General features: G+C 48.0%; 1 protein-coding gene and 1 long non-coding RNA gene across 2 annotated transcripts in view; both read right to left on the bottom strand.

Annotated features, from left to right (window-relative positions):
- The window catches only part of LOC122922676 (transmembrane protein 182-like), a 40,296-nt gene extending 35,517 nt beyond the window's left edge, over nt 1-4,779 (bottom strand). Inside the window, exons 1-2 of the mRNA XM_044273373.1 lie at nt 4,571-4,779; nt 383-503 (exon numbers count right to left, since the gene is read on the bottom strand). Of these exons, the coding sequence (XP_044129308.1) occupies nt 383-503; nt 4,571-4,714 (265 nt within the window). The 5' untranslated portion in view covers nt 4,715-4,779. The remainder of the gene's footprint in view (nt 1-382; nt 504-4,570) is intronic.
- A 14,013-nt stretch (nt 4,780-18,792) lies between these two features.
- On the bottom strand, nt 18,793-27,125 carry LOC122922679. The gene is made up of 4 exons (XR_006387168.1): nt 27,021-27,125; nt 22,109-22,219; nt 21,691-21,751; nt 18,793-19,326 (listed from the first exon to the last, which is right to left on the bottom strand). It is a non-coding gene; the product is annotated as an uncharacterized LOC122922679 (long non-coding RNA).
- Between the last annotated feature and the right edge of the window lie 200 nt (nt 27,126-27,325).

The raw sequence follows: 27,325 nt of genomic DNA, 5'->3' as shown, positions 1-27,325 counted from the left end.
AGGGATATAACGATTAACCCACTAGACACCAGGGATATAACGATTAACCCACTAGACACCAGGGATATAACGATTAACCCACTAGACACCAGGGATATAACGATTAACCCACTAGACACCAGGGATATAACAATTAACCCACTAGACACCAGGGATATAACGATTAACCCACTAGACACCAGGGATATAACGATTAACCCACTAGACACCTGGCAATGTGTGAACATGGAAAAGGGTGGCTCATCCCACAGAAAAGGTGATAAAGGGTTACGGCTCCGAGAATACGAGGCTGAAAACGCAGAACAGATGGGCCATGGCCGGGTGGCAATCCTGGGATCTGATACAATGGGCGCCAGAGACATGAAGCCGGAGCTTTACTTACTATACCAGAAGTTCCAGATGGTCTCCTGGAAGTCTTCTCCACTGAACCAGCATCTCCAGAAAAAACCCTCATGGTGAAAATACAGGAGGGCAGCGGGGGAGGGGGGGACCTCTGTGGTGTTCTGTAATCAGAGATAAGATGGCACTCAGGACTCTGCAGACTGTAGGTTACTGCAGGGCGACACATGAACCACGGTATAAAGAGATACATATGCATATTATATGATGGTGATGGAGATCATATGTCTGGGGCTCATTTTAGGCTACTTTCACACTTGCGGCAGAGGATTCCGGCAGACAGTTCTGTCACCGTAACTCCCTGCCGGATCCGTCACAACGTGTGCAAACTGATGGCATTTGTCAGATGGATCAGGATCCTAATCCGTATGACAAATGCATTGAAATGCCGGATCCGTCTCTCCAGTGTCATCACATTTTTGGCGGTCTGAGCAAATGCCTGATCCGCCATTCCGGCAAGTGTTCGGGAATTTTGGACGGAGATAAAACCGCAGCATGCTGCGGTATTATCTCCATCCTGAAAAGGCAAAAAGACTGAACTGAAGACGTCCTGATGCATCCGGAACGGATCGCTCTCCATTCAGAATGCATGGGGATAAAACTGATCAAGCTAACAGTCAGGAGGTATCAGTCTGGGGCTGTCAGTCAGGAGGTATCAGTCTGGAGGTATCAGTCAGGAGGTATCAGTCTGGGGCTGTCAGTCAGGAGCTATCAGTCTGGGGCTGTCAGTCAGGAGGTATCAGTCAAAGGTTACCATTTAGGAGGTACTGGTCAGCGGCTATCAGTCAGAAGCTATCAGTTGAGGGCTATCAGTCAGGAGGTATCAGTCTGGGGCAGTCAGTCAGGAGGTATCAGTCAGGAGATATGAGTCTGGGGCTGTCAATCAGGAGGTATCAGTCAGGAGGTATCAGTCTGGGGCTGTCAGTCAGGAGCTATCAGTCTGGGGCTGTCAGTCAGGGGCTATCAGTCTGGGGCTGTCAGTCAGGAGGTATCAGTCAGGAGGTATCAGTCTGGGGCTGTCAGTCAGGAGGTATCAGTCTGGGGCTGTCAGTCAGGAGGTATCAGTCTGGGGCTGTCAGTCAGGAGGTGTCAGTCAGGAGGTGTCAGTCAGGGGGTGTCAGTCAGGAGCTGTCAGTCAGGAGGTATCAGTCTGGGGCTGTCAGTCAGGAGGTATCAGTCAGGGGCTATCAGTCAGGGGTGTCAGTCAGGGGGTGTCAGTCAGGGGGTGTCAGACAGGAGGTATCAGTCTGGGGCTGTCAGTCAGGAGGTATCAGTCAGGAGCTATCAGTCAGGAGGTGTCAGTCAGGAGGCATCAGTCAGGAGGTATCAGTCTGGGGCTGTCAGTCAGGAGGTATCAGTCTGGGGGTGTCAGTCAGGAGCTATCAGTCTGGGGCTGTCAGTCAGGAGGTATCAGTCAGGGGGTGTCAGTCAGGAGGTATCAGTCTGGGGGTGTCAGTCAGGAGGTATCAGTCTGGGGCTGTCAGTAAGGAGGTATCAGTCAGGAGCTATCAGTCAGGGGGTGTCAGTCAGGAGCTGTCAGTCAGGAGCTATCAGTCAGGAGGTGTCAGTCAGGAGGTATCAGTCAGGAGGTATCAGTCAAGAGGTATCAGTCAGGAGGTATCAGTCTGGGGCTGTCAGTCAGGAGGTATCAGTCTGGGGCTGTCAGTCAGGAGGTATCAGTCAGGGGCTATCAGTCTGGGGCTGTCAGTCAGGAGGTATTAGGCACGAGCTATCAGTCAGGTGTAAGATTGTGGATAATCTCTGCCTGTAAATGTTTATGTTTAAATTGTATTGGAGCTGTCATTTGGCCTTCCGGGCACTAGAGGCCACTGTTTTGCAGCACAGTCAGCACACTCTGGGATCTGCATATGCAAAGCAGATGATGACTCATGCTAGCTGCTTCTGAAAACCAGGAAGTGCTGATCTGACATGGTGGAAGCAATGTTCTTTGAGAGATTGAATCCGATTCCATCCTGGCTTGCAGATGTCCGGGAGTGAATGGACACGCAGAGGAAGGAGATTAGCTGTTGTCCCCTTACTGGATCCGGCTCTTTGAAAGAGAGATTGCTCCAGGAAGACAGTGTACAGCGTGTGGGCAGAAGTCTTATTATCAAGCAAGGCCACACTGTTTCTGAGAGGTTGGTGGCCATCCCGGGTAAGCGGCATCCTCGGCCCCAGAACGGACGCAGGTCAGTACACCTGGTTACTGATTGTATTCTACTGTGTGGCGCCTGAAGTAACAGAGACTAGCCTAGGCCTTATAGTAGTTAGATAGTTAGGGTTATATGTTTTGCTAGGCCTTACTGTACTGGACTGCGGCGCAGAATTTGACTTGCATGCCCTGCTGCGTCTTCCACCAGCTAGGTGTGTCCTCTTCTTAGCGGCATGGCACGACTTGCAGGCTCTGCTGTGTGCGCCATCGGGCTAGGCCTGTCCCTCGGACAGGGACGGTGACTGTGGGCCTGGGGTATAACTTAGTCTGTATACTTATATTGTTGTGTTTTCACTATTGTTAAAGTAAAGTTTCTGTTCTTGCATATATAGCTGGTGTCAGTGTCGCTTTTCTTGTCTGTGACTTCGCTGTATCCTGGGGAGCCCACCCCGATGCACGGCTAACACAGGAAGTATCAGTCACGAGCAATCAGGAGGCCATCAGTCAATTGGCCATCAGTCAGGGGGCTATCAGTCAGGGGGCTGTCAGGAGGTATCAGTCAGGGGGCTATCAGTCAGGGGGTATCAGTCAGGAGGTATCCATCAGGAGGTATCCATCAGGGGTTAACAGTCAGGAGGTATCAGTCAGGAGCTATCAGTCAGGGGGCTGTCAGTCAGGAGGTATCCATCAGGGGTTAAACAGTCAGGAGCTATTAGTCAGGGGACTATCAGTCAGGGGGCTATCAGTCAGGAGGTATCCATCAGCGGTTAACATTAAGGGGCTATCAGTCAGGAGCAAACAGTCAGGAGGTATCAGTCACGAGCAGTCAGGAGGTATCAGTCAGGAGGTATCAGTCAGAAGGTATCAGTCAGAAGGTATCAGTCAGAAGGTATCAGTCAGGAGGTATCAGTCAGGAGGTATCAGTCAGGGGGCTGTCAGTCAGGAGGTGTCAGTCAGGAGGTGTCAGTCAGGGGGCTGTCAGTCAGGAGGTATCCATCAGGGGTTATCAGTCAGGAGCAATCAGTCAGGGGGCTGTCAGTCAGGGGGCTGTCAGTCAGGGGGCTGTCAGTCAGGGGGGCTATCAGTCAGGGGGGCTATCAGTCAGGAGGCTATCAGTCAGGGGGCTATCAGTCAGGAGGGCTATCAGTCAGGGGGCTATCAGTCAGGAGGCTATCAGTCAGGGGGCTATCAGTCAGGAACTATTAGTCAGGGGGCTATCAGTCAGGGGGCTATCAGTCAGGAGGCTATCAGTCAGGGGGGCTATCAGTCAGGGGTGCTATCAGTCAGGAACTATTAGTCAGGGGGCTATCAGTCAGGAGGCTATCAGTCAGGAGGCTATCAGTCAGGGGGGCTATCAGTCAGGGGGGCTATCAGTCAGGGGGGCTATCAGTCAGGAGCTATCAATCAGGAGGTATCCATCAGGGGTTAACAGTTAGGAGCTATCAGTCAGGGGGCTATCAGTCAGGGGGCTATCAGTCAGGGGGCTATCAGTCAGGGGCTGTGGCCTCATTGGGCGTGTGGTTCTCGACCACAGCTGGCTGCTACTGAAACGGATCAAGACTGAACCCTGTTGTCGCACCCAAATACTGACGTAAGAGCTGGTCTTAGTAAATGACCCCCTGTGCATATTGTTTGCTGTGTGCAGTCAGCTGTTTTTGTATGTTGTTTAGGGGATGTGTATATTACATGTTGTATGTATTGTATATTACATGTATGTGTATATTACATGTTGCATGTTTTGAGTTAAGGACAACAACCCTTATTGTGTTCTCCACCTGTTTAGCTGTTTACTCCCTGACCCTGGACAGCAGCATACTTCTCCCACTGCCAGGACTTACTTTCTGTGCACTACTTCCCTCATCATCCAACATTCCCTACATTTTGGCTCCCTGAACACATGAAGACTCTCGTCTTTCTTGCTTTTCACATTCCATTTTTACAGCTCTGGCTATAAAGAATTGTGATGATTAAACATTGTATCCAGTTAACCCTTATCACTCAATGCTGCTACAAAGTTACCTGAGCTAGAGATGACGGTCCGCTGCTCGCCACACAGTTCTCCGTCGCCAGGAGCCAGTAATCCGTAGCGAATGCAAAAAGGAACAAGAGAACGCCAGTTCCACCAATTAAACCAGCAACGAGAGAGGCGACCGTGACCCTCATCCTGACTGACTCTGCTACCACTGTGAGCGCAGAGCAGCTGGGACAGGGTGGAGGGCAAGGGCGTTGGTGGCAGCCAGGGTGGTTATTTTAGGATAGAACGTTACATCCCTTAATGACTGGTGTGGGTTTCACTGAGAAGCGGCACAAGACCCTATTTAAAGTCGATGACCTTCCCCACAGAAGAGTTGTGGCCTGAAACAGACTCATAAAGCACAAAAGAGGAGGGAGAGGAGCAGAAAGACAAAAGTGTGATTGCTACTTAATCCTGCCGAGAGCAAGAGACGACAACGAGATGGCACCGAATTATCACTATCAACATTATCCAAGGAGTTCAGTTCTAGCAATTCCAACATAAAGATCCAGAAACCTAACCTTTATTTCATGTAAATGCTTCATATAAAAAAAAAGCTGCTGAACTGTGGGACCAGACATAGCAATAACCAGGTGATGCTATAAAAAAGAAATATAGAAGCATATACTACTATAATACTGCCTCCTATGTACAAGAATATAACTACTATAATACTGCCTCCTATGTACAAGAATATAACTACTATAATACTGCTCCTATGTACAGGAATATAACTACTATAATACTGCTCCTATATACAAGAATATAACTACTATAATACTGCTCCTATGTACAGGAATATAACTACTATAATACTGCTCCTATGTACAAGAATATAACTACTATAATACTGCTTCTATGTACAAGAATATAACTACTATAATACTGCTCCTATGTACAAGAATATAACTACTATAATACTGCCTTCTATGTACAAGAATATAACTACTATAATACTGCTCCTATGTACAAGAATATAACTACTATAATACTGCTCCTATGTACAAGAATATAACTACTATAATACTGCCTTCTATGTACAAGAATATTACTACTATAATACTCCTCCTATGTACACGAATATAACTACTATAATATTGCTCCTATGTACAAGAATATAACTACTATAATACTGCCTCCTATGTACAAGAATATAACTACTATAATACTGCCTCCTATGTACAAGAATATAACTACTATAATACTGCCTCCTATGTACAAGAATATAACTACTATAATACTGCTCCTATGTACAGGAATATAACTACTATAATACTGCTCCTATGTACAAGAATATAACTACTATAATACTGCTCCTATGTACAAGAATATAACTACTATAATACTGCCTCCTAGCTGTGAGGACGTGTGTAGGTGGTTCTCCTCATGTCTGGAGCAAGCCCAGGGAAGGGCCTCCCTGGGCGGGGAACTTCCCCAAGCAAGGCCCAGGCTTCCAGGCCTCCACTGGGAGGAAACTCCCAGGCTTTCTTTAGTATGGATACAAGTCCAAAAGTGAATCCTGTGACAAGGAATGGCCAGAATGGAAGAAACACCAGTGCATTAAGTGCAAGTAAGAAAGATGGAGCAACAGTTGTGGTTCCAGAAGGAAAGAAGGATTCAGCCGCAGTGAGTACAGCTCAGAGATGTGATGTGAAGCAGACCTCCAGCCCAGGCCATGCAGCGTCCAGTGCAGCATAGTGACCCCCAAAAGGTATCCTCTGTGAGTGTAAATCCCAACCTGCAGGCTGCACAGGAGGTGAGACAGGGCGCAGCACATGCGTCAGGTGTGCAGCTCACCCCTCCAGCACACAGGCAGCGGAGGACATCTCTGGAGAGGCTGACATTACAGCAGAACCTGCAGCAGTGTGAGGTGGTGACCATGGCACGCTTAGGCCGCACCAGGTCTCAGTCTGGAAGTGGCAGCAGCAAAAATGATGAAAGATCTATGGATGTGGCACAAGAGAGGTCTGCAGAGAAAACTGATGGAGGCTCCAGGTCTGCTGAGTTCAAACAGCCTGAGAAGCTGCCCAAGACTGGATCCCAAACGAGAGAGACCCGTGCACCTGAGCTGCAGCTAGCAGAGGAGATCCCTGCCCTAGTGAGGAACATGGAGGAGCTGATGGGACACAAACAAATGCTGCAAATGGAGATTGACTGTGTATACAAGCTAAAGACTGCAAATCCAAACTGTGCAGCCGTGTACGACCGTAAGCTACACTCACTCAGCCTGGAACTTGGTGACCTGGTAAAGCAGATGGACATTGTCCTGGACAGGATGGGACCACTTGCCGAGTCCTATAGGCACCAGGAGCGTTTTGCCAGCCAAGGCCTGAACCTTGAATCTGTTTTTTCTCTTGCTGAACTGGATTCCAGTGTTACCCCTGAGGAGGCCCAGCAAGCGGCAAGACCTGTGCTGCAAGCCGCAAAGCTTTCCTTTCAAAAAGGAGAGATTTATAAACAGGACAGTTTGCAACAGCGGCCACAAGGATCTGCAGCTATCCCTGAGGAGACACATGGACCTCAGACACCAGCACTACAAGTCCCAGGAGGCACAGTGCAGCAGGACAATGGACATCTACCCGTACATCCAGGTGATGGGGTGGCAGAGCAGATCTCTACTGCTGGGGCGGAGACTGGGGGTGATGGTGGACATGTACCTGAGGGGTCAGTGTCTGGGGGGAATGTACAGTCTGTATGGGAGATATCTGATGATGGCATAGAGGTGGACGGGCTGGAGGAATCTCCACAGAGTAATGAGGGTGATTTTCCACCTTTACCCTCAAGCACAGAAGGTGTGAGTGGCCCCCCTAGTGCAGACACCCCCCCAATAAGTCAGGGCCCTGAACCCCGCCAGGTCCCCCCCAGTAATGCCTGGAGCCGTGGTGCTCCATCTTTGTCCTCCGGCGCTCACTATACAGGTCAGGCCTTTAAAAGGAGGAATGTAGTGAGGTTTAAACATCGAGGCGCCAAAGAAGACCTCCCAGATCGGAGGCTTGTGGTCCGAGAACTCCTGTGTCGCCAGATGGGGTTTGTGCCAGCGGACATCTTGGCAGTTATTAATCTACCAGATAGACAAGGCTATGACATCAGCTTTAAGGTCATGTCTAATCTGGATAGATTTTGGGCTAATTTCCCCAGGTTCAGGGACACTGACGATTGGAGTGAATTTATTTTTATTCCAATATCCAAGCCAGATACCGTCACTGTTAATATCCTCTTCTGGAATGAAGCCGTCCCTCCCCAGGACATTGTGGTGTGGCTCAGGAGACACTGTGACATGGTCTCTGATCTCACCAAGAACCGAGATGATGATGGTATCTGGACTGGAGGGTGGAAGGTTTTGGTGAAGCTGCGCCAGCATAATAATGTCACGTGGCATCTACCAAACTCCTTCTTCATTGGGAGAGAGAAAGGCGTCTGCTTCTACCCAGGTCAGCCCAGGAAGTGTTTTAAATGTGGCAGAGCCGGTCATGTCGCGAGTGTGTGCACTGTGGTCAAGTGCAATCTGTGCAGTGAGGTCGGTCACATAAGTGCAAATTGTCAGAACATCAGATGTAATCTATGTGGTGCGATGGGTCACCCTCACAGAGATTGTCCGGACGCATGGCACAATGTCTGTAAGGAGCTTCCTGATGAGGAATTGTTAGAGGCAGATGCTGTAGAGGAGGAGGCCTTAATGTCAGGGTCAATTCTGACCACACAAGAAGTCCAGCAGGGATCAGGTACTGCAGCTCCAGAACATGAGGTCCCAGATACTGCACAGGGGAGTATGGAGGTTGTCCCTGAGGGCCAGCAACAGTCAGAGGTAGCCTCTTCTTCATCGCCAGCAGTATTTGAGGAAAGTAAGAGCAACAAGAGGAGGAAAAAAGACAAGTCCTCCCGTAAGCCTGAGTACAGCATGGCCGAGAGTGTCAGGAAGAAAGTCCATAAGGGGGCAGAGGTTATGGTCATATCAAATAGGTATGAAGTACTGTCAGAATCTGAGGGAGATTATGAGAGAGAACTGAAGAAAATAGATGATGAATGTGAAGGGGACACTGAGGATCCCCCGACCAAAAGGAAACCCTATGCTGTAGAGTCCCAGGTAGAATCAGACATGGAGACTGGTGGTAAGCAGGGCAACTCCGACCTATGATGATGGGTATTACCTCGCTGCTCTTCCTTTTGTGTTGTGTAATGATGGCCGGGTTCTCTTTAAAAGTGCTTTCCAGCAATGTGAATAGTATTAAAGTAAGAAAGACAAGGCACATAGTGTATGACCACCTGAGATCTTTTGATGCAGATGTCATCTTCTTACAGGAGACGCGTCTGACCACATCAGGACTTCTACGTGAGGCTGAGAGGGAATGGAGGTCTGGTCCTTCTTTCTGGTCACTGGCTGTGGAGCCTTATGCCGGGGTTGCTATATTGTTCACCACCAATGATGTGACTATACATAGACTGACAGAAGTTATTATGGGTCGATGTCTGGTCCTGGAGGTCACAATCCATGGTAGACGACTCCGGCTCATTAATATCTATGGTCCACAGTCAGTGGCGGAAAGGGTCCAGTTATTTAACGAGGTTAAGCCGTATCTTTTTACCTCTGTCCCAGTGGTGTTGGCTGGAGATTTCAATGTCACTAGGACATCGGGTGACAGATCCTCTGGCCGAGCAGTGACCAGGGACTCCAAGGTCCTAAATAGCATGATCCAGCAGGCAGGCCTCAGCGATGTGTTCACACAGGGTGGTAGGAAGCCAAAATTTACATACTCCTGTGCTGACAGAAGAAGTCGCATTGATATGGCTTTTGTAAACCCTACAGAAGTGGTTAGTGGGATGTGTGAGAAAATTGTCCCTTTCTCTGATCACTTGGCCTTGTCATTCTGTTTGGGATCCATGAAGCGTCCAGATGTTGGTAGAGGGCTATGGAGACTTAACTCCAGTCTCCTGGAGGATCCTTATGCCCAGGATTGTGTCCACTTTCTTTTTCAGCAACAACTAGAGAGAGTGGACTTTTATGATAGCATGGCTGACTGGTGGGAGGACGTCAAGGAGGAGATCAGATCCCTCTTGAGGAGACTGTCATTTAAGAAGGGGAAGAGTAAGTACAGCCAGTATCTCAAGCTGCGGAAAGAATTGGAGTCACTGTATTCGGCAGATGGGGGGGACCAACAAAAGATAAACCGACTGAAATCTGAGATAAGGCAGTATCAGTACAGCAGGTACACCTCCCTGGTTCTGGAACGAGATTATGGTTCCTTAGGGTCACCTGATCCCTTTGAGAACTGCCGGGAGCGTGTAGTAAACAAGGTGGTCACAGGTCTCACTGACTCCCAGGGTGTTTTGCAGGAATCTCGGGAGGGTATCCTGGGGGTGGTGAGATCTTACTATACTGACTTATTTCAGAAGAAGGTTTTGGATAAAGAGAAGATGACACAATTCTTGGAGGCAACTCCAGGCCCTGATACTCATGATTTGGACTTCTCTCCTTTAACAGCAGAATTAACGGTGGAGGAAGTTAAAGTGGCCATTGATAAATTACATCTGAAGAAGGCACCAGGTCCGGACGGTATTACCGCCGAATTCTATAAGAAATTCAGAGACCACTTGGCTCCAATCCTCGTGGACGTCTATAAAAATTGTCTAGAAAATCACCTGATGCCTCCGTCCATGAGGGTGTCATCGCTAATTCTGCTTTCTAAAGGTAAGGAGCCTAGTGACATCAAGAACTGGAGGCCGATTGCCCTCTTGAATGTCGACAGGAAAATTCTGGCAAAAATCCTTTTCTCTAGATTAGTCTGTTTGTCCCGGGCACTGTTGGCAGGCTGTCAGTTCGGCACAGTAAAAGGGCGGAACATCTCTGGAGCAGTCATCTCGATAAGGGAGATGTTTGAGAGATGTAAAGCTCTGAGGTGTGGGAGATATGTTGTTGGTCTTGACCAGGCTAAAGCCTTCGACAGAGTAGACCACGAGTATCTATGGGCCACTTTGTCAAAGTACGGTATTCCAGGACAATTTATTGATTGGCTGAAAACCTTGTACAGAGAGGCAGAGAGCTTTCCTCTGGTCAATGGTTGGCAGGGTGGCACGTTCAGGGTTGAGGCAGGGGTGAGACAGGGTTGCCCGTTGAGTCCACTGCTGTATGTGTTTGCCTTAGACCCGTTCCTGAGGTCGCTGCAGGAGTGTGATTTTCAGGGGGTGCCGGTCCCCCACTGCTTGCAGATGTTGTCGGCAGCCATCAGAAGCTACTCGGAGGCCTCAGGGTCTCTGGTCAACCTTGAGAAGAGTCAAGTTTTCTGGACACTGGATTCTGATCCAGACTTTGACCTGCCACAATTTGCGAAAGCCTCCACCTATATTAAGATCTTAGGGGTTAAATTTGGGAGGGACGATAACGCCAGGATAAATTGGGAGGAGAAGTTGGAAACCGGAAATGCAAAGGTTCAGCGATGGAAGAACTGGAGGCTGACCTATAGAGAAAGGGTTAAAATGCTGAAGACTTACCTGGTCCCTGTCTTCTTGTATATCTCTGTCGTTTTTCCTTTGCCAGAATCTTTCTCGGCTAGGCTCTTTAGCCTGTTCTTCCAGCTTCTTTGGGGGAACAGGTTAAACCCAGTAAAAAGAGGGATCACCTACCTGCAGAGGAGAGAGGGTGGGCTGGATATGTTAAATCCAAGGGTGTTCTTTGACTCCTTGTTCCTAAAAGTCAATTTTGGTTGCCTGGACTCAGAGAACAGCTCCCTGTGGGTGAACAGTGTCAGGGACTGGATATTGCCTTTTGCAGAGTCTTGGGTGCGAGGCGGCAGTCTCAAGAGGGGTCGGTTGACTCGTGGCTTCCTCCCCCAGTACCTGAACTATGGTCTCCGGTGCTTGAGAAACTGGCGGATTGATAAAGGGTGTATTGAGAGTAAGACCAGGAAGGAGCTGTACCTGACCATATGTAGGACCTTCTTTTATATACAGCCCGCATTAAAAGACTGTACAACCGTAACCTTAAAAGAAAGTCTGAGGTTCCTTAATGGAGTCAGGCTCCCCGCAAAATTTTTTGACATAGCCTGGCTGTCCTTGCAGGGAAAGCTTTATGTTAAGGGGAATCTAAAACATCTGAGTGTCTCAGAGCGTAAGTGTCCCTTAGGATGTCAACAGGAGGAGACAATGGCACATTTTATATCTGAGTGCGAGGAGGGGCAGAAAATATGGCAGGAGGTATCCTCCAGGTTAAAGATCCCCAGACTGCGGCGTCTTACATACCCTGATATCATCTATGGGGTACCAGCCAGTATACCTGACATTGACCGGGGGACCATGTACCTGATTATTACAGTCATTAAATACTACCACTGGCATACTAAAACGAAAGTGTCCGTACATAGCGAGCCGTTCCATCACAGGCAAGCGGTGACCCTGATCCTGTCAGAGCTGAGGTGGATAAAGAACTTAGAATGTAGGAAAAAGGAGAGAAACAGGATGTTATGGAGGAAGGTACATATGGTGGATGTGGACTGATCCTCATAATGGAATTGTGTTTATTACTGATCTATTTACTATATTTTCCTTTAACAGCAATGGACTATTGTTAAGTTAAAGTTATCATCATTATTATTATTTATACTGTTGGATATGTATGATTTCTGGTAAATGACCATTGTTTCTGTTCATTCAGATTGAATGTATTGTTATGTTTGTTTATACTAATAAAAATTGCCTCCTATGTACAAGAATATAACTACTATAATACTGCTCCTATGTACAAGAATATAACTACTATAATACTGCCTCCTATGTACAAGAATATAACTACTATAATACTGCCTCCTATGTACAAGAATATAACTACTATAATACTGCCTCCTATGTACAAGAATATAACTACTATAATACTGCCTCCTATGTACAAGAATATAACTACTATAATACTACCTCCTATGTACAAGAATATAACTACTATAATACTACCTCCTATGTACAAGAATATAACTACTATAATACTGCCTCCTATGTACAAGAATATAACTGCTATAATACTGCTCCTATGTACAAGAATATAACTACTATAATACTGCTCCTATGTACAAGAATATAACTACTATAATACTGCCTCTTATGTACAAGAATATAACTGCTATAATACTGCTCCTATGTACAGGAATATAACTACTATAATACTGCTCCTATGTACAATAATATAACTACTATAATACTGCTCCTATGTACAAGAATATAACTACTATAATACTGCTCCTATGTACAGGAATATAACTACTATAATACTGCCTCCTATGTACAAGAATATAACTACTATAATACTGCTCCTATGTACAAGAATATAACTACTATAATACTGCTCCTATGTACAAGAATATAACTACTATAATACTGCTCCTATGTACAAGAATATAACTACTATAATACTGCCTCCTATGTACAAGAATATAACTACTATAATACTGCTCCTATGTACAAGGATATAACTACTATAATACTGCCTCCTATGTACAAGAATATAACTACTATAATACTGCTCCTATATACAAGAATATAACTACTATAATACTGCCTCCTATGTACAATAATATAACTACTATAATACTGCTCCTATGTACAAGAATATAACTACTATAATACTGCTCCTATGTACAGAATATAACTACTATAATACTGCCTCCTATGTACAAGAATATAACTACTATAATACTGCTCCTATGTACAAGAATATAACTACTATAATACTGCTCCTATGTACAAGAATATAACTACTATAATACTGCTCCTATGTACAAGAATATAACTACTATAATACTGCCTCCTATGTACAAGAATATAACTACTATAATACTGCTCCTATGTACAAGGATATAACTACTATAATACTGCCTCCTATGTACAAGAATATAACTACTATAATACTGCTCCTATGTACAAGAATATAACTACTATAATACTGCCTCCTATGTACAAGAATATAACTACTATAATACTGCTCCTATGTACAAGAATATAACTACTATAATACTGCTCCTATGTACAAGAATATAACTACTATAATACTGCTCCTATGTACAATAATATAACTACTATAATACTGCTCCTATGTACAAGAATATAACTACTATAATACTGCTCCTATGTACAGGAATATAACTACTATAATACTGCCTCCTATGTACAAGAATATAACTACTATAATACTGCTCCTATGTACAAGAATATAACTGCTATAATACTGCTCCTATGTACAGGAATATAACTACTATAATACTGCTCCTATGTACAATAATATAACTACTATAATACTGCTCCTATGTACAAGAATATAACTACTATAATACTGCTCCTATGTACAGGAATATAACTACTATAATACTGCCTCCTATGTACAAGAATATAACTACTATAATACTGCTCCTATGTACAAGAATATAACTACTATAATACTGCTCCTATGTACAAGAATATAACTACTATAATACTGCTCCTATGTACAAGAATATAACTACTATAATACTGCCTCCTATGTACAAGAATATAACTACTATAATACTGCTCCTATGTACAAGGATATAACTACTATAATACTGCCTCCTATGTACAAGAATATAACTACTATAATACTGCTCCTATGTACAAGAATATAACTACTATAATACTGCTCCTATGTACAAGAATATAACTACTATAATACTGCTCCTATGTACAAGAATATAACTACTATAATACTGCTCCTATGTACAATAATATAACTACTATAATACTGCTCCTATGTACAAGAATATAACTACTATAATACTGCTCCTATGTACAGGAATATAACTACTATAATACTGCCTCCTATGTACAAGAATATAACTACTATAATACTGCTCCTATGTACAAGAATATAACTACTATAATACTGCTCCTATGTACAAGAATATAACTACTATAATACTGCTCCTATGTACAAGAATATAACTACTATAATACTGCCTCCTATGTACAAGAATATAACTACTATAATACTGCTCCTATGTACAAGAATATAACTACTATAATACTGCTCCTATGTACAAGGATATAACTACTATAATACTGCCTCCTATGTACAAGAATATAACTACTATAATACTGCTCCTATGTACAAGAATATAACTACTATAATACTGCTCCTATGTACAAGAATATAACTACTATAATACTGCCTCCTATGTACAAGAATATATAACTACTATAATACTGCCTCCTATGTACAAGAATATAACTACTATAATACTGCCTCCTATGTACAAGAATATAACTGCTATAATACTGCTTTGTAGATTTGTATAAATTTGTCCGTTTCCAGTATTTTCGGCAGTAAGCTTGAACACGTATCATTCTATTTCCGCATTTCTTGATCTGTAATGTTTCTTTCTTGTATTTTTGTCTTTATTTATTTTTCTATCACTTTTAATTATTTGACAGTTTTATGTGAGTTTTTTTTATTATTTTCCAGTTTTGCAGTTTTTCTCCCGGGGTCGGAGCTGCAGAACTTGTAGAATATAAATAACGCTGCAGGAATTCTTAGGGGGACGGAGCATTAGGCAGAGCCGCGGATCCGCTCATTAATTGGGCCTCTGGTGGTTTGCTTTTGGTGTGAATAATATCCTCATAAAATCAGCGCTCGGCCTCGGCCTCGGCTCCTGTCTTCTCGTAGATCGGAATTATTTGTCAGTGATCCGATAAAACTCAGAAAATTTATGGCAGAAAAATATAAAAAAAAAAAAAAAAAGGGAAAATTTTATTCCAGTACGGCAAAAAGAGAAATGTAAAAATTTTCTGCAGTTCTGGAGCTGAAAAATGGCTCAGTTGTTAAGTGTTAAATATTCCACAGGGGCCTAAGTATATCGGACACTCGGGCCCTGGAGCCTGTGGGGCCCATAATGCGTTCGCTTCCACCCCCTCCAGATGCAGTGACACATAAAGGGTCACAGACTGGGGCAGCCCATGCTGCTGTGAGCACCAGTCTGATGGTGTCCGTGTGTCCGTCTGCTCTCATGTTCTGTATGAGGAGGAACGAGGGCCACAGACCGCACACACAGCGGGGCCCAAGGGCCACCGTTCTCCAGTGAGGTTTAGAGATTCCAGAAATAACCAAACAGAATATTTCTAAGAGATCTGACAGCAGAAGACAACTGCAGAACATTCCAGTGTTTGGGGGTAGGTGCCCTTTAAGAAGCGAAATTTAGCACAAACCACAATAAATTACTGAGTAAAACCGCGGCGGGCTCCGTATCTGACACTGTAATTATCTGCACATGAGGCCAGATGTGTGGGCTGCTGCTGAGGGCGAGGCGGGCGAGGCGGAGACGTGTAACGCCCAGGGCCAGTGATCAGCCAAGTGAAGACCCAAGTGATGACCCTGCTGGTGAGCATAGGGATAGTCCCAGTGATGACCCCCATAAAGATCCCAGTGATGACCCCACTGAAGCCCGAAGTGATGACCCTACTGGTGAGCATAGTAATGGTCACAGTGATGACCCCATAACAATTCCAGTGATGACCCCACTGAAGCCCGAAGTGATGACCCTGCTGGTGAGCATAGTGATAGTCCCAGTGATGACCCCCATAAAGATCCCAGTGATGACCCCACTGAAGCCCCAAGTGATGACCCTGCTGGTGAGCATAGTGATGGTCCCAGTTATGACCCCCGTAATGACCTCCATGATCACAGTGATGACCCCATAACAATCCCAGTGATGACCCCACTAAAGACCGAAATGATGACCCCACTAAAGACCGAAGTGATGACCCCACTAGTGAGCATAGTAATGGTCACAGTGATGACCCCATAACAATTCCAGTGATGACCCCACTAAAGACCGAAGTGATGACCCCACTAGTGAGCATAGTAATGGTCACAGTGATGACCCCATAACAATTCCAGTGATGACCCCACTAAAGACCGAAGTGATGACCCCACTGGTGAGCATAGTGATGGTCCCAGTGATGACCCCATAACAATTCCAGTGATGACCCCACTGAAAATCGAAGTGATGACCCCACTAGTGAGCATAGTGATGGTCACAGTGATGACCCCATAACAATCCCAGTGATGACCCCACTGAAGCCTGAAGTGATGACCCCACTGATGAGCATAGTGATGGTCCCAGTTATGACCCCCGTAATGACCCTCATGATCACAGTGATGACCCCATTAGTGAGCATAGTGATGGTCCCAGTTATGACCTCCATGATCACAGTGATGACCCCACTAAAGACCGAAATGATGACCCCACTAGTGAGCATAGTAATGGTCACAGTGATGACCCCATAACAATTCCAGTGATGACCCCACTGAAGATCGATGCGATGACCCCACTGGTGAGCATAAGGATGGTCCAGTGATGACCCCACTGAAGGCCGAAGTCTTGACCCCAGTGAGGAGCCCACTGACCACAGTTTTGACCCCAGCGGCCGGACCCTGCAGACCCCAGTGCTCGCCCTCACAGGGCTGATATCATTTTACCCTTATTCAGACGTCAGTGAATCCCGGGCAGCACACGTAGCCATTGATTTCAATGTGTATTCTCACATCCGTGATTCGCCATGGTCCGGGTGCCCGCACAGACGCACGCCTTATTTGTGTCTGTGTGTACGGATCCATCACACATCATCATATACGGGTTCGTGAAAAAACATGGACACAACGCGGATGGAATCCTTGTTTTACGGATCATTGATAGGAGACGCTCTTGAAATGACTTCTTAGCGGAGCAGCGTCCTTCGAACACGGATCCTTCACAGATCACTGTCACTGACGTGTGAATGAGGCCCTATACTGGGAATCTTCCGCACTGGGCATCAGGCACTGGTGGGGTAGGGAAGGGACAATCTTATGGGGGCGCCTCCTTGTGGATAGGAGAGACCCCGGGGCTGCCACAACAATCCCAGATCAGCAGGTTACAGCGACGGAATCCATCACAACCACAGTGCGGGGCATGCTGGGACCTGTAGTTCTACAGTACAGCTCTGCATTAATGAGAGCCCCACTGACTCCCAGATCTCCAGGGGATCCTGTGGGCTCACGATAAAGGGCCCAGGGCCCCAGCGGGATCTGTTTCCCATGGGAGGCGTCAGTAATAATCTGTTTGATCCGCTCGGTGCACAATGTATCAGAGATTATGATGGGACTAGTAGGGGGCGTGTCCTGTACAGATGGGTGGGGACCTCAGAATCCGGTCCGACGAGGGCCCAAGGCCCCCCAGTCCCACGCTGCCCATGACTCTGGAGCCTTTACTGACTGGGAAGTCTAGTGGGTGCGGGGAGGTTCAGTGTGTTGTGATGTAGCAGAGCCGGCGCTTCCCAGGATGAGAGGAGTTTGTTCTCTTCCTGTCGCACACATGGATCTCATCAGCGGAGAGTCTGTGAGGCGGCATCCAATGCTTCTGCGTCTGATCAGCGTCTCCTCCGATCGTGTCAGGAACATGTGCGCCGCACTCCTCATGATTACCGGATGTCGCATACTTCACATTTTTCGGAATCGCTTTGGCGCAATATAACCTGCCCCCCGGCGATATTTTTAGGAGAATAGAATAATGTGATTAGATGATTATCATAAAATAAATGGAAAATTCCAGCACAGATGAGAGAGGCGGCGAGCAGTCTGCGAATCAGCGCGGTTGTCAGCGCAGTTGTCAGCGCTGTCAGGGACCAGAAATGACTCAGCGAGCTTGGCCTTGAAAGGAAACAACCGATGAGAAGGCGTTTTCAGGACGCCGGGGGACCGCGCCGGAAAGGGCTATAATCCGACAACTGCCGGATTGTCAGACACTCTGGGTTGTCAGAGTAAGGAGCGGCGCTGTACACGTGAAACCTGCTTCTGTCATTTAGTGAAGATGGGGGGGGGGGGGGGCGGGGGTCCTCGGGCGGGGGTCCTCCGGTCCAATCTGAAGAGTAAGAACATAAGGACCATGCAGGCAGTGGTCATAGGGCCCTGGGAAGGAAGGGCCCCCATTCTAGGGCTGTGCACACATACCGGAGGGGGGCCCAGACATCCGGTGCAATGCGCAGGGGGACGCCCCCAATGTATGGGTATCCGTTCAGTATTCAGCCTGACACATAACCACCCCATTCATTAGCCACTGGCCCCAGGAGCTTACAATCTAACCCTCCCCCATACTAACATTGGGTTCATGGACGACACAGAATTCATATGAATCAAATGTAAACATTTATAATTCAGGATAACACCCATCATCCACTCCCAGAAGTCATGTGACCTGGAAAGGGGTAATATACAAAATGCTACATTGTTTCATTATTGTAGAGGAGACGCCCATCACAGGTGTAATATTAGGGGGCGTATATGGGGGACCCCAATATAAGGAGGTAATGGGGGGGCTTCAGGACCTTCACCTATTATCCAGAGGGGAGGGAAGATGGAGGGGCGACCACCTGGACCGAAGAGCGGGGGGTTTGTTACAGTGTATCCACCAGACAAAACATCCTGGACTCCAGACTGATACATTATAACGAATCCTCTGGACAGATGACTATGTGACTGGACACATTGTAACAGACCCTCAGCTACGAGAGCAGGACCAGGTCACTGTGTTATGGGTCCTCTATCTACAGAATTTGCCGGTTCTGTGGATTTGGCGCAGTGACATCATCGATGTCTGATTGTCTTCTGCAGCATCCGGGGGTCCAGGGCGGAGGGGCAGCGGGAGGCCTCAGGACGCTGCAGTCACCGTCTCCTCTGTGTCGTCCTCACTCTTGGGGCTCGTCCTCTTGTAACCTTTTGGGGTGTCACCAACCCCCACTGTCGGAAAAACACAAAACCAGTAATGTGGGGTCAAGGGTCACAGACTGGAGGAGATCACATCAGCTACTGGATGCCAGTGATTCCCACCCTGAAAGGAGCCCCCCCAAGAGAGACATCCATACTCAGAGCCCCCCGCAAGAGACATCCATACTCAGAGCCCCCCGCAAGAGACATCCATACTCAGAGCCCCCGCAAGAGACATCCATACTCAGAGCCCCCCGCAAGAGACATCCATACTCAGAGCCCCCCGCAAGAGACATCCATACTCAGAGCCCCCCGCAAGAGACATCCATACGCAGAGCCCCCCGCAAGAGACATTCCTACGCAGAGCCCCCCGCAAGAGACATCCATACTCAGAGCCCCCCGCAAGAGACATCCATACTCAGAGCCCCCCGCAAGAGACATCCATACTCAGAGCCCCCCGCAAGAGACATCCATACTCAGAGCCCCCCGCAAGAGACATCCATACTCAGAGCCCCCCGCAAGAGACATCCATACTCAGAGCCCCCCGCAAGAGACATCCATACTCAGAGCCCCCCCGCAAGAGACATCCATACTCAGAGCCCCCCGCAAGAGACATCCATACTCAGAGCCCCCCGCAAGAGACATCCTTACTCAGAGCCCCCCGCAAGAGACATCCATACTCAGAGCCCCCCGCAAGAGACATCCTTACTCAGAGCCCCCCGCAAGAGACATCCTTACTCAGAGCCCCCCGCAAGAGACATCCTTACTCAGAGCCCCCCGCAAGAGACATCCATACTCAGAGCCCCCCGCAAGAGACATCCATACTCAGAGCCCCCCGCAAGAGACATCCATACTCAGAGCCCCCCGCAAGAGACATCCATACTCAGAGCCCCCCGCAAGAGACATCCATACTCAGAGCCCCCCCGCAAGAGACATCCATACTCAGAGCCCCCCCGCAAGAGACATCCATACTCAGAGCCCCCCCGCAAGAGACATCCATACTCAGAGCCCCCCGCAAGAGACATCCATACTCAGAGCCCCCCGCAAGAGACATCCATACTCAGAGCCCCCCGCAAGAGACATCCTTACTCAGAGCCCCCCGCAAGAGACATCCATACTCAGAGCCCCCCGCAAGAGACATCCTTACTCAGAGCCCCCCACAAGAGACATCCATACATCTTCACCCCCAGCCACCTGCTACAGACATCTCCACCCTGAGCTGCCTCTACGAGAGACATCTATACCCAGGGTCCCCCGGAGGAGAAATCTTCACCCGAGCTCCCCTGAAAGAGACATCTTCACCCTCAGGCCCCTGCGAGACACAGCTACAGCCGGAGCAACCCCACAAGAGACATCTTGCTCCTACACTGGGGGCCACACTCCCAGATGCTCCTTTGCCCAGTCTCTGCTCAGGTTACTGGGAGTGCACATTGAGGTGACTGGTGTCAGGAGATCAGAGAGACTGGCTGAGCGTGGAGGAATCTAACAGCCTCCTTGATTTCTCTTGATTCAGTGTTGATAGGGTTAATGACCACTTCCCGTTTCTCAGCTGTTGCTCAGTGGTCATCACTTCTATCCTTTATAGTCTGACCCCTCCCTTCTGACTAAGCGGTAGATAGCGTCATTTGGTTCTGGAAAGAGCTGGAGTGTTTCTCCCCGAGTTCCTGCTCCTCTTTCTACATCAGAAGCTAAGTGTCTCGCTTGCTTGTATTTTGGCTTTTCCCCTTGGTTGTTACTTGGCCTCAGGGAGACGCTTGTTCCTTCTTTTGGGAAGGAACGGGTGGTCTCAGCCCTGCCAATATATTTAGGGCTCCTCAGGGTCTCTAGGGCTTCCAGGTTCCTGTGTATGGGCATCTCTACCTTCAGGGGGTGCCCATACGGTTAGGAGTCAGGGCCAGGAGTAGGGTTCTTTAGGTGGTGACCCTTTCCCTTCCCTAGCGTTGAGGCCTATTGGCTTTTCCCTTCCCCCCCTGGTTGTCGGTGTGGTGTTTCCTCCTATACCTCATCCGAGACAAGAAGTGAATGGGACGGGGGCTTTTGGGCAGTGATTTATCTGTCCTGGGGGGCAAGTGACCTCTGGCGAGAGGTCATCAATATTTAAGTCCTGGACAACCCCTTTAATAGTGAGCCGCAGTGGGTAAGTCTGAATGAGCCCCAAGCTGGACTATCCCATGCAGGGGTGCACCACCAATGAGGCCAGGTGAGGCGATCGCCTCCGGCAGCACCAGGGATGGGCAAGCGGAAGAACCAAGGGCAGTGAGCGCTTTCATTGTGGCAAAGAGGTTAGGTTCGGAAATTGGCTTGGGGGGGGGGGGGGCGTTTAAGTTTTCGCCTCAGGCAGCAGAAAGGCTAGGAGCACCCCTGATTCCATGAGATGCCTCCTCTCCGATCACTCACCAGTTAATGAGCGCAGTAATTTCGGCCTGGTCTCGGTTCCTCTGTAGATCACAGACGCGCTCTGTAAAGAAAAGAGCTTGTGTGACCGTGTGTTATACTATACCATACCCACAGGACACGGCCGTCACCTCGGGACCCGCCACATGGTTCCAGGTTCCTCGGTGACAGGACCCCCCCAAGGGGCGACTATTGGGGGTCTGCACCACCATCGGACAGCGCTCCCTGCATACAGTGCAGAGGAGAACCCGCACTGCTCTGCCACCATCTAGTGGTCAAAGTGCAAACTGACACCAGGAAGGTTCACCGTCTACATCTGACAATGAGCTGCAGTCAGCTGAGGGTTTGTTACAATATATCCTCTAGGACAGGTAAACAGACTGATACACTGTAACAGAACCTGCTGCTGCAGCAATCTCACCTGCTTCCTGCCGTCACTGGCACGGAGGCTCTGGTTGCGGCGGGTCAGGATTTCCTTGGCTTGTTTGGCCCCGAGATCTGCAGACAGCGTGTGCCTGCTGTACAGCGTGTTCTGTAAGGACGAGAGGAGCGTTCATTAACTGAAAATGCTCCACTCACAGCCAGAGCTGCATTCACAATTCTGTATGCTGCTTATAGCAATGTGTGGACAGATATGCCTCTGACACCTCCAGATAGGCTTTATATCGGCCACAGTGCATTGTGGGAGCTGTAACTATCGAGCCACCAGGGGCCCCAGGGGCATGTGAAGACCTACTGCTTCAGAGCTAGCAGGAAACCAGCAGATTGCAGCTCTGGAGGTAACTGGAGTATAAGATATGATGCAATGTCAGAATTATGACTGCAGCAAAAGACGTGATGTTACATCAAATTTGTAGCTGCAGCTCTGGAGGTGAATGGAGTATAAGATATGATGTAATGTCGGAACTGTGCAGCTCTGGAGGTGACTGGAGTATAAGATATGATATAATGTCAGCATTATGAATGCAGCCCTGTAGGTAACTGGAGTATAAGATAGGATGTAATGTCAGAATTGTGAATGCAGCTCTGGAGGTGACTGGAGTATAAGATATGATGCAATGTCAGAATTGTGAATGCAGCTCTGAAAGTGACTGGAGTATAAGATATAATGTAATGTCAGAATTGTGAATGCAGCTCTGGAGGTGACTGGAGTATAAGATATAATGTAATGTCAGAATTGTGAATGCAGCCCTGTAGGTGACTGGAGTATAAGATAGGATGTAATGTCAGAATTGTGAATGCAGCTCTGGAGGTGACTGGAGTATAAGATATGATGTAATGTCGAACTGTGCAACTCTGGAGGTGACTGCATCATATCCTATACTCCAATGTCAGAATTGTGAATGCAGCTCTGGAAGTGACTGGAGTATAAGATATAATGTCAGAATTGTGAATGCAGCCCTGGAGGTGACTGGAGTATAAGATATGATGCGATGTCAGAATTGTGAATGCAGCTCTGGAGGTGACTGGAGTATAAGATATGATGTAATGTCAGAATTGTGAATGCAGCTCTGGAGGTGACTGGAGTATAAGATATGATGCGATGTCAGAATTGTACAGACTAACCCAACCAGGTATTTCTGGTAAAAAGTAGATAGATAGTAGAGTAACCCAATAAATGAAAACATAGATGAACTAATGCGGGCGACCTTATTAAGACTTTTATTAACTATACATATTAATTGATACAAATACAATGGAAATTTTTAAAGGAAAAAAAATATGGAAAAGAATAAGAAATCACGGTGCCCAAGTAACAGCAGCCGCGAAATGTGCGTCAGGACCGAGGATAGTACATAAACTCGAGAGGGGCTAAGGGGACACAATAGCAGGTCTCTACCCTAAGGGTCCGCACCTCCAGTGTATCTTCCTATGTGGCCCTGGTGGCCCCTTTGCAATGCGGCGATGACTGCCCGGCTTCATCAAAGGGATGAAACAAAGCGAAAACAAACGCCAACTCCACAGAGGGTCCCAACGCGTTTCAATGGCACTTGCCAAATCACCAGGGGACAATGTGACGGTCGCGGCGATGTAGTGCCCAAATCGCCCTAGTGTGGGCTACAAATACCCTCAGCAGTTACACAGTAACATTGTCACAACAGGTGTCCAGTGACATAACGAGCGGCGACCAATCGCTCACGTGTTCTCCTCTGTCCGTGGGTCAGAGATGTGGCATCTCTTTTGGATGAGTAACTGCCTCAATCCCCCTCACTTTGGACTGATCGCCACCATGCATAGTGTCGATAATGGCCAAGGGGGGTATCCCTATTATGCCTCACGTCGTCCAGGTGTTCCCCAATCCGCTTCCAAAATTCACGAATGGTCTTGCCTATGTACTCAAGACCACATTCACAAGTTGCCCTGTAAATGACGCCTTTTGTGCGGCAATTTATAAAGCGTCTGACGGCATAGGTTTTTCTAGTGACATTGCTAGTAAAGAGGCGTCCCCGGGCGATGCACGAACAAGCCACGCAGCCACTGGACCGAGAGCAGCCTTGGATCGGTTGAAGCCACGTCTCTGATCTTTCCGGTGCTACACTAAAATGGCTATCTACCAATCTGTCCCGTAGACTGGGGCCCTTCGATGGATAATTTGCGGGGTCTCTGAGACCACTTTTTGAATATCTGGGTGTAGTTGGAGAAGGCCCCAATGCTTCGAGAGGACCCCCCTCACCTCTGTAGCTGCCTCATCACAGGTGGCTATTAGCCGGATCAGATTGCCCCCCACTTTTCTGCACGATCAGCAGTACGGACCCTCTTTAGGAAACCCCTTTTCACGGAATCTCTGCCGCAGGTCATCAGCCTGTGTTTTAAAATCCCAAAAGGCTGAACAATTCCTTCTCATCCGAGGTATTGTCCAAAGCGTGATGTCCAGTTCGTGGATGTTGGCTTCCTGGAAGTTCTGCTTTGGATCTCGCCATGAGAGTCTCTTATCATCTCAATGTCTCGAAAATCAGAGGTAAATCTCAGGCCGATGTTATTGACGTCCAGCGCTCTCACCGACTCTTCAAACTGACCCTCATCACCTTTCCAGATCAGATAGACATCATCTATGGATCTGGCCCAAGTGACCGCACTCCTGATGTGTGCAGCGGGTGCGGCCCCAAATACATTAGTCCTTTCCCACCAGCCCAGGAACGATGCGTACGATGGGGCACATGAAGACCCCATCGCGGTGCCGCTGAGCTGGTGCTAGAAGGGGCCGCCAAACAGAAAGAAATTACTCTGTGTGCCGTCCGCATCCGTTCTGTGGCCCTGCAAAAACTATGAGTCCTGTCCTATTCTTGTCCGTTTTGCGGACAAGAATAGGCATTTCTATAATGGGCTCCTGTTCCGTTCCACAAATTGCAGAAGGCACGCGGGCGGCATCCGGTTTTTGCAGACCAAACAGCGCGGTCGTGTGAACGAGCCCTAAGTAAGGGTATACCGCAGGAAGGTAAAGGTCCCTTTACAAACCTTAAAAGTAAAAGTCTTAAAATGCCACCCCCGGGAGACCCAACTAGAGGGCTTTGTGAGTCGGGTCTCAGTTCTACTAAATCTGAGTATAAAGCCCCATCAGATCTAGAAAGGGATAAGGACATAACAATAAACCCTCTGACAACGGGGGGACATTGTGATCATGGACACGGACATGGGGATAGAAGCACCTCGGAGACGCTCACATCTCCTCCTACCACATCTTGGCAAAATAAACTGTTGAAAATCCTACGTGCGGCCAAAGCGGACGATTTAATTTCGGAAGAAGAGTTTGACTTCATGTATAAAAAACATCCCACGATAGCAACCATTTACAGCCTACCCAAAATCCACAAGGGAGCGGCCCCGTTAAATGGCGGCCCCATTGTGTCAGGCGTAAATAGCCTTAGTCAAAATGTAGGGATCTACGTGGATCGAGCTCTCGCATCGCTTGTAAGAGCACTGCCCTCGTGCATGAGAGACCCAGGCGATCCGGGATGTATCTCGTTAGAACAAGATGCATCCTTTGCATCTACTGACGCTGCGGTGCTGCACTCCTCTGTCCGCCGCTCCGCTCCTCTGTCCGCCGCTCCGCTCCTCTGTCCGCCGCTCCGCTCCTCTGTCCGCCGCTCCGCTCCTCTGTCCGCCGCTCCGCTCCTCTGTCCGCCGCTCCGCTCCTCTGTCCGCCGATCCGCTCCTCTGTCCGCCGCTCCGCTCCTCTGTCCGCCGCTCCGCTCCTCTGTCCGCCGCTCCGCTCCTCTGTCCGCCGCTGTACTCCTCTGTCCGCCGCTGTACTCCTCTGTCCGCCGCTCCGCTCCTCTGTCCGCCGCTCCGCTCCTCTGTCCGCCGATCCGCTCCTCTGTCCGCCGCTCCGCTCCTCTGTCCGCCGCTGTACTCCTCTGTCCGCCGCTCCGCTCCTCTGTCCGCCGCTCCCCTCCTCTGTCCGCCGCTCCCCTCCTCTGTCCGCCGCTCCCCTCCTCTGTCCGCCGCTCCGCTCCTCTATCCCACACAATCCGGGTCTTAAGGCGGTGGAAACTCTTCTTATGACAAGAGGTTGTCACTACTATGCACATAACCAAGCGGTATTACAACTCTTGGAGTTTACTTTAACCTCTAATTTCTTTCTGTTTGGCGGCACCTTCTACCACCAGCTCAGCGGCACCGCGATGGGGACTTCATGTGCCCCATCGTACGCACATCTGTTCCTGGGCTGGTGGGAAAGGACTAATGTATTTGGAGCCGCACCCGCTGCACACATCAGGAGTGCGGTCACTTGGGCCAGATCCATAGATGATGTCTATCTGATCTGGAAAGGTGATGAGGGTCAGTTTGAAGAATCTGTGAGAGCGCTGGACGTCAATAACATCGGCCTGGAGTATAAGATATGATGTAATGTCAGAATTGTGACTGCAGCTCTGGAGGTGACTGGAGTATAACATATGATGTAATGTCAGAATTGTGACTGCAACTCTGGAGGTGACTGGAGTATAAGATATGACGTAATGTCAGAATTATGAGTGCAGCTCTGGAAGTGACTGGAGTATAAGATATGACGTAATGTCAGAATTATGTGTGCAGCTCTGAGGTGACTGGAGTATAAGATATGACATAATGTCAGAATTATGAGTGCAGCTCTGGAAGTGACTGGAGTATAAGATATGATGTAATGTCAGAATTGTGAGTGCAGCTCTGGAGGTGACTGGAGTATGAGATTTGATGTAATGTCAGAATTGTGAGTGCAGCTCTGGAGGTGACCGGGGTACGATGAATCAGCACGGGCTTCGCACATTAGTAGCTATAAGAAATGTTGACTTTCACCCGCATCCAGTTTTGCGGCAGCTCACACCATGCGGTTCCAGTCACAGGACTGCGCTCACCGTTTTCCTGATCTTGTACAGACTCGTGGACAGGATTTTCTGGATGTCGTCCTTCTCCCTCGCAGAAAATCGGATTCTGCTCTGGGACTCGTCGTAATGTCGCCTAAAAGGAACAGAAAAAAGAAAGATTTAAAGGGCCGGTACAAGTAAACGCAGCTGGATCACTGACTTCTGCAACTTTCTCATTTCTTTTTAGAATCTCTGCTTGCTGGAAGTGAATAGGTGCATTCTTGTTTATACCCAGAGGTTAAGAACCCGCAGTGACCTCATACTAGTAACAGCTGAGGGTCTGTTACAGTTGGATC

The sequence above is a fragment of the Bufo gargarizans genome, unplaced genomic scaffold (genome assembly GCF_014858855.1).
Source record: "Bufo gargarizans isolate SCDJY-AF-19 unplaced genomic scaffold, ASM1485885v1 fragScaff_scaffold_5_pilon, whole genome shotgun sequence".
Classification (NCBI taxonomy): Eukaryota; Metazoa; Chordata; class Amphibia; order Anura; family Bufonidae; genus Bufo; species Bufo gargarizans.
Note: the sequence above shows the minus strand (reverse complement) of the source record. Positions and strands in the feature narration are given on the sequence as shown.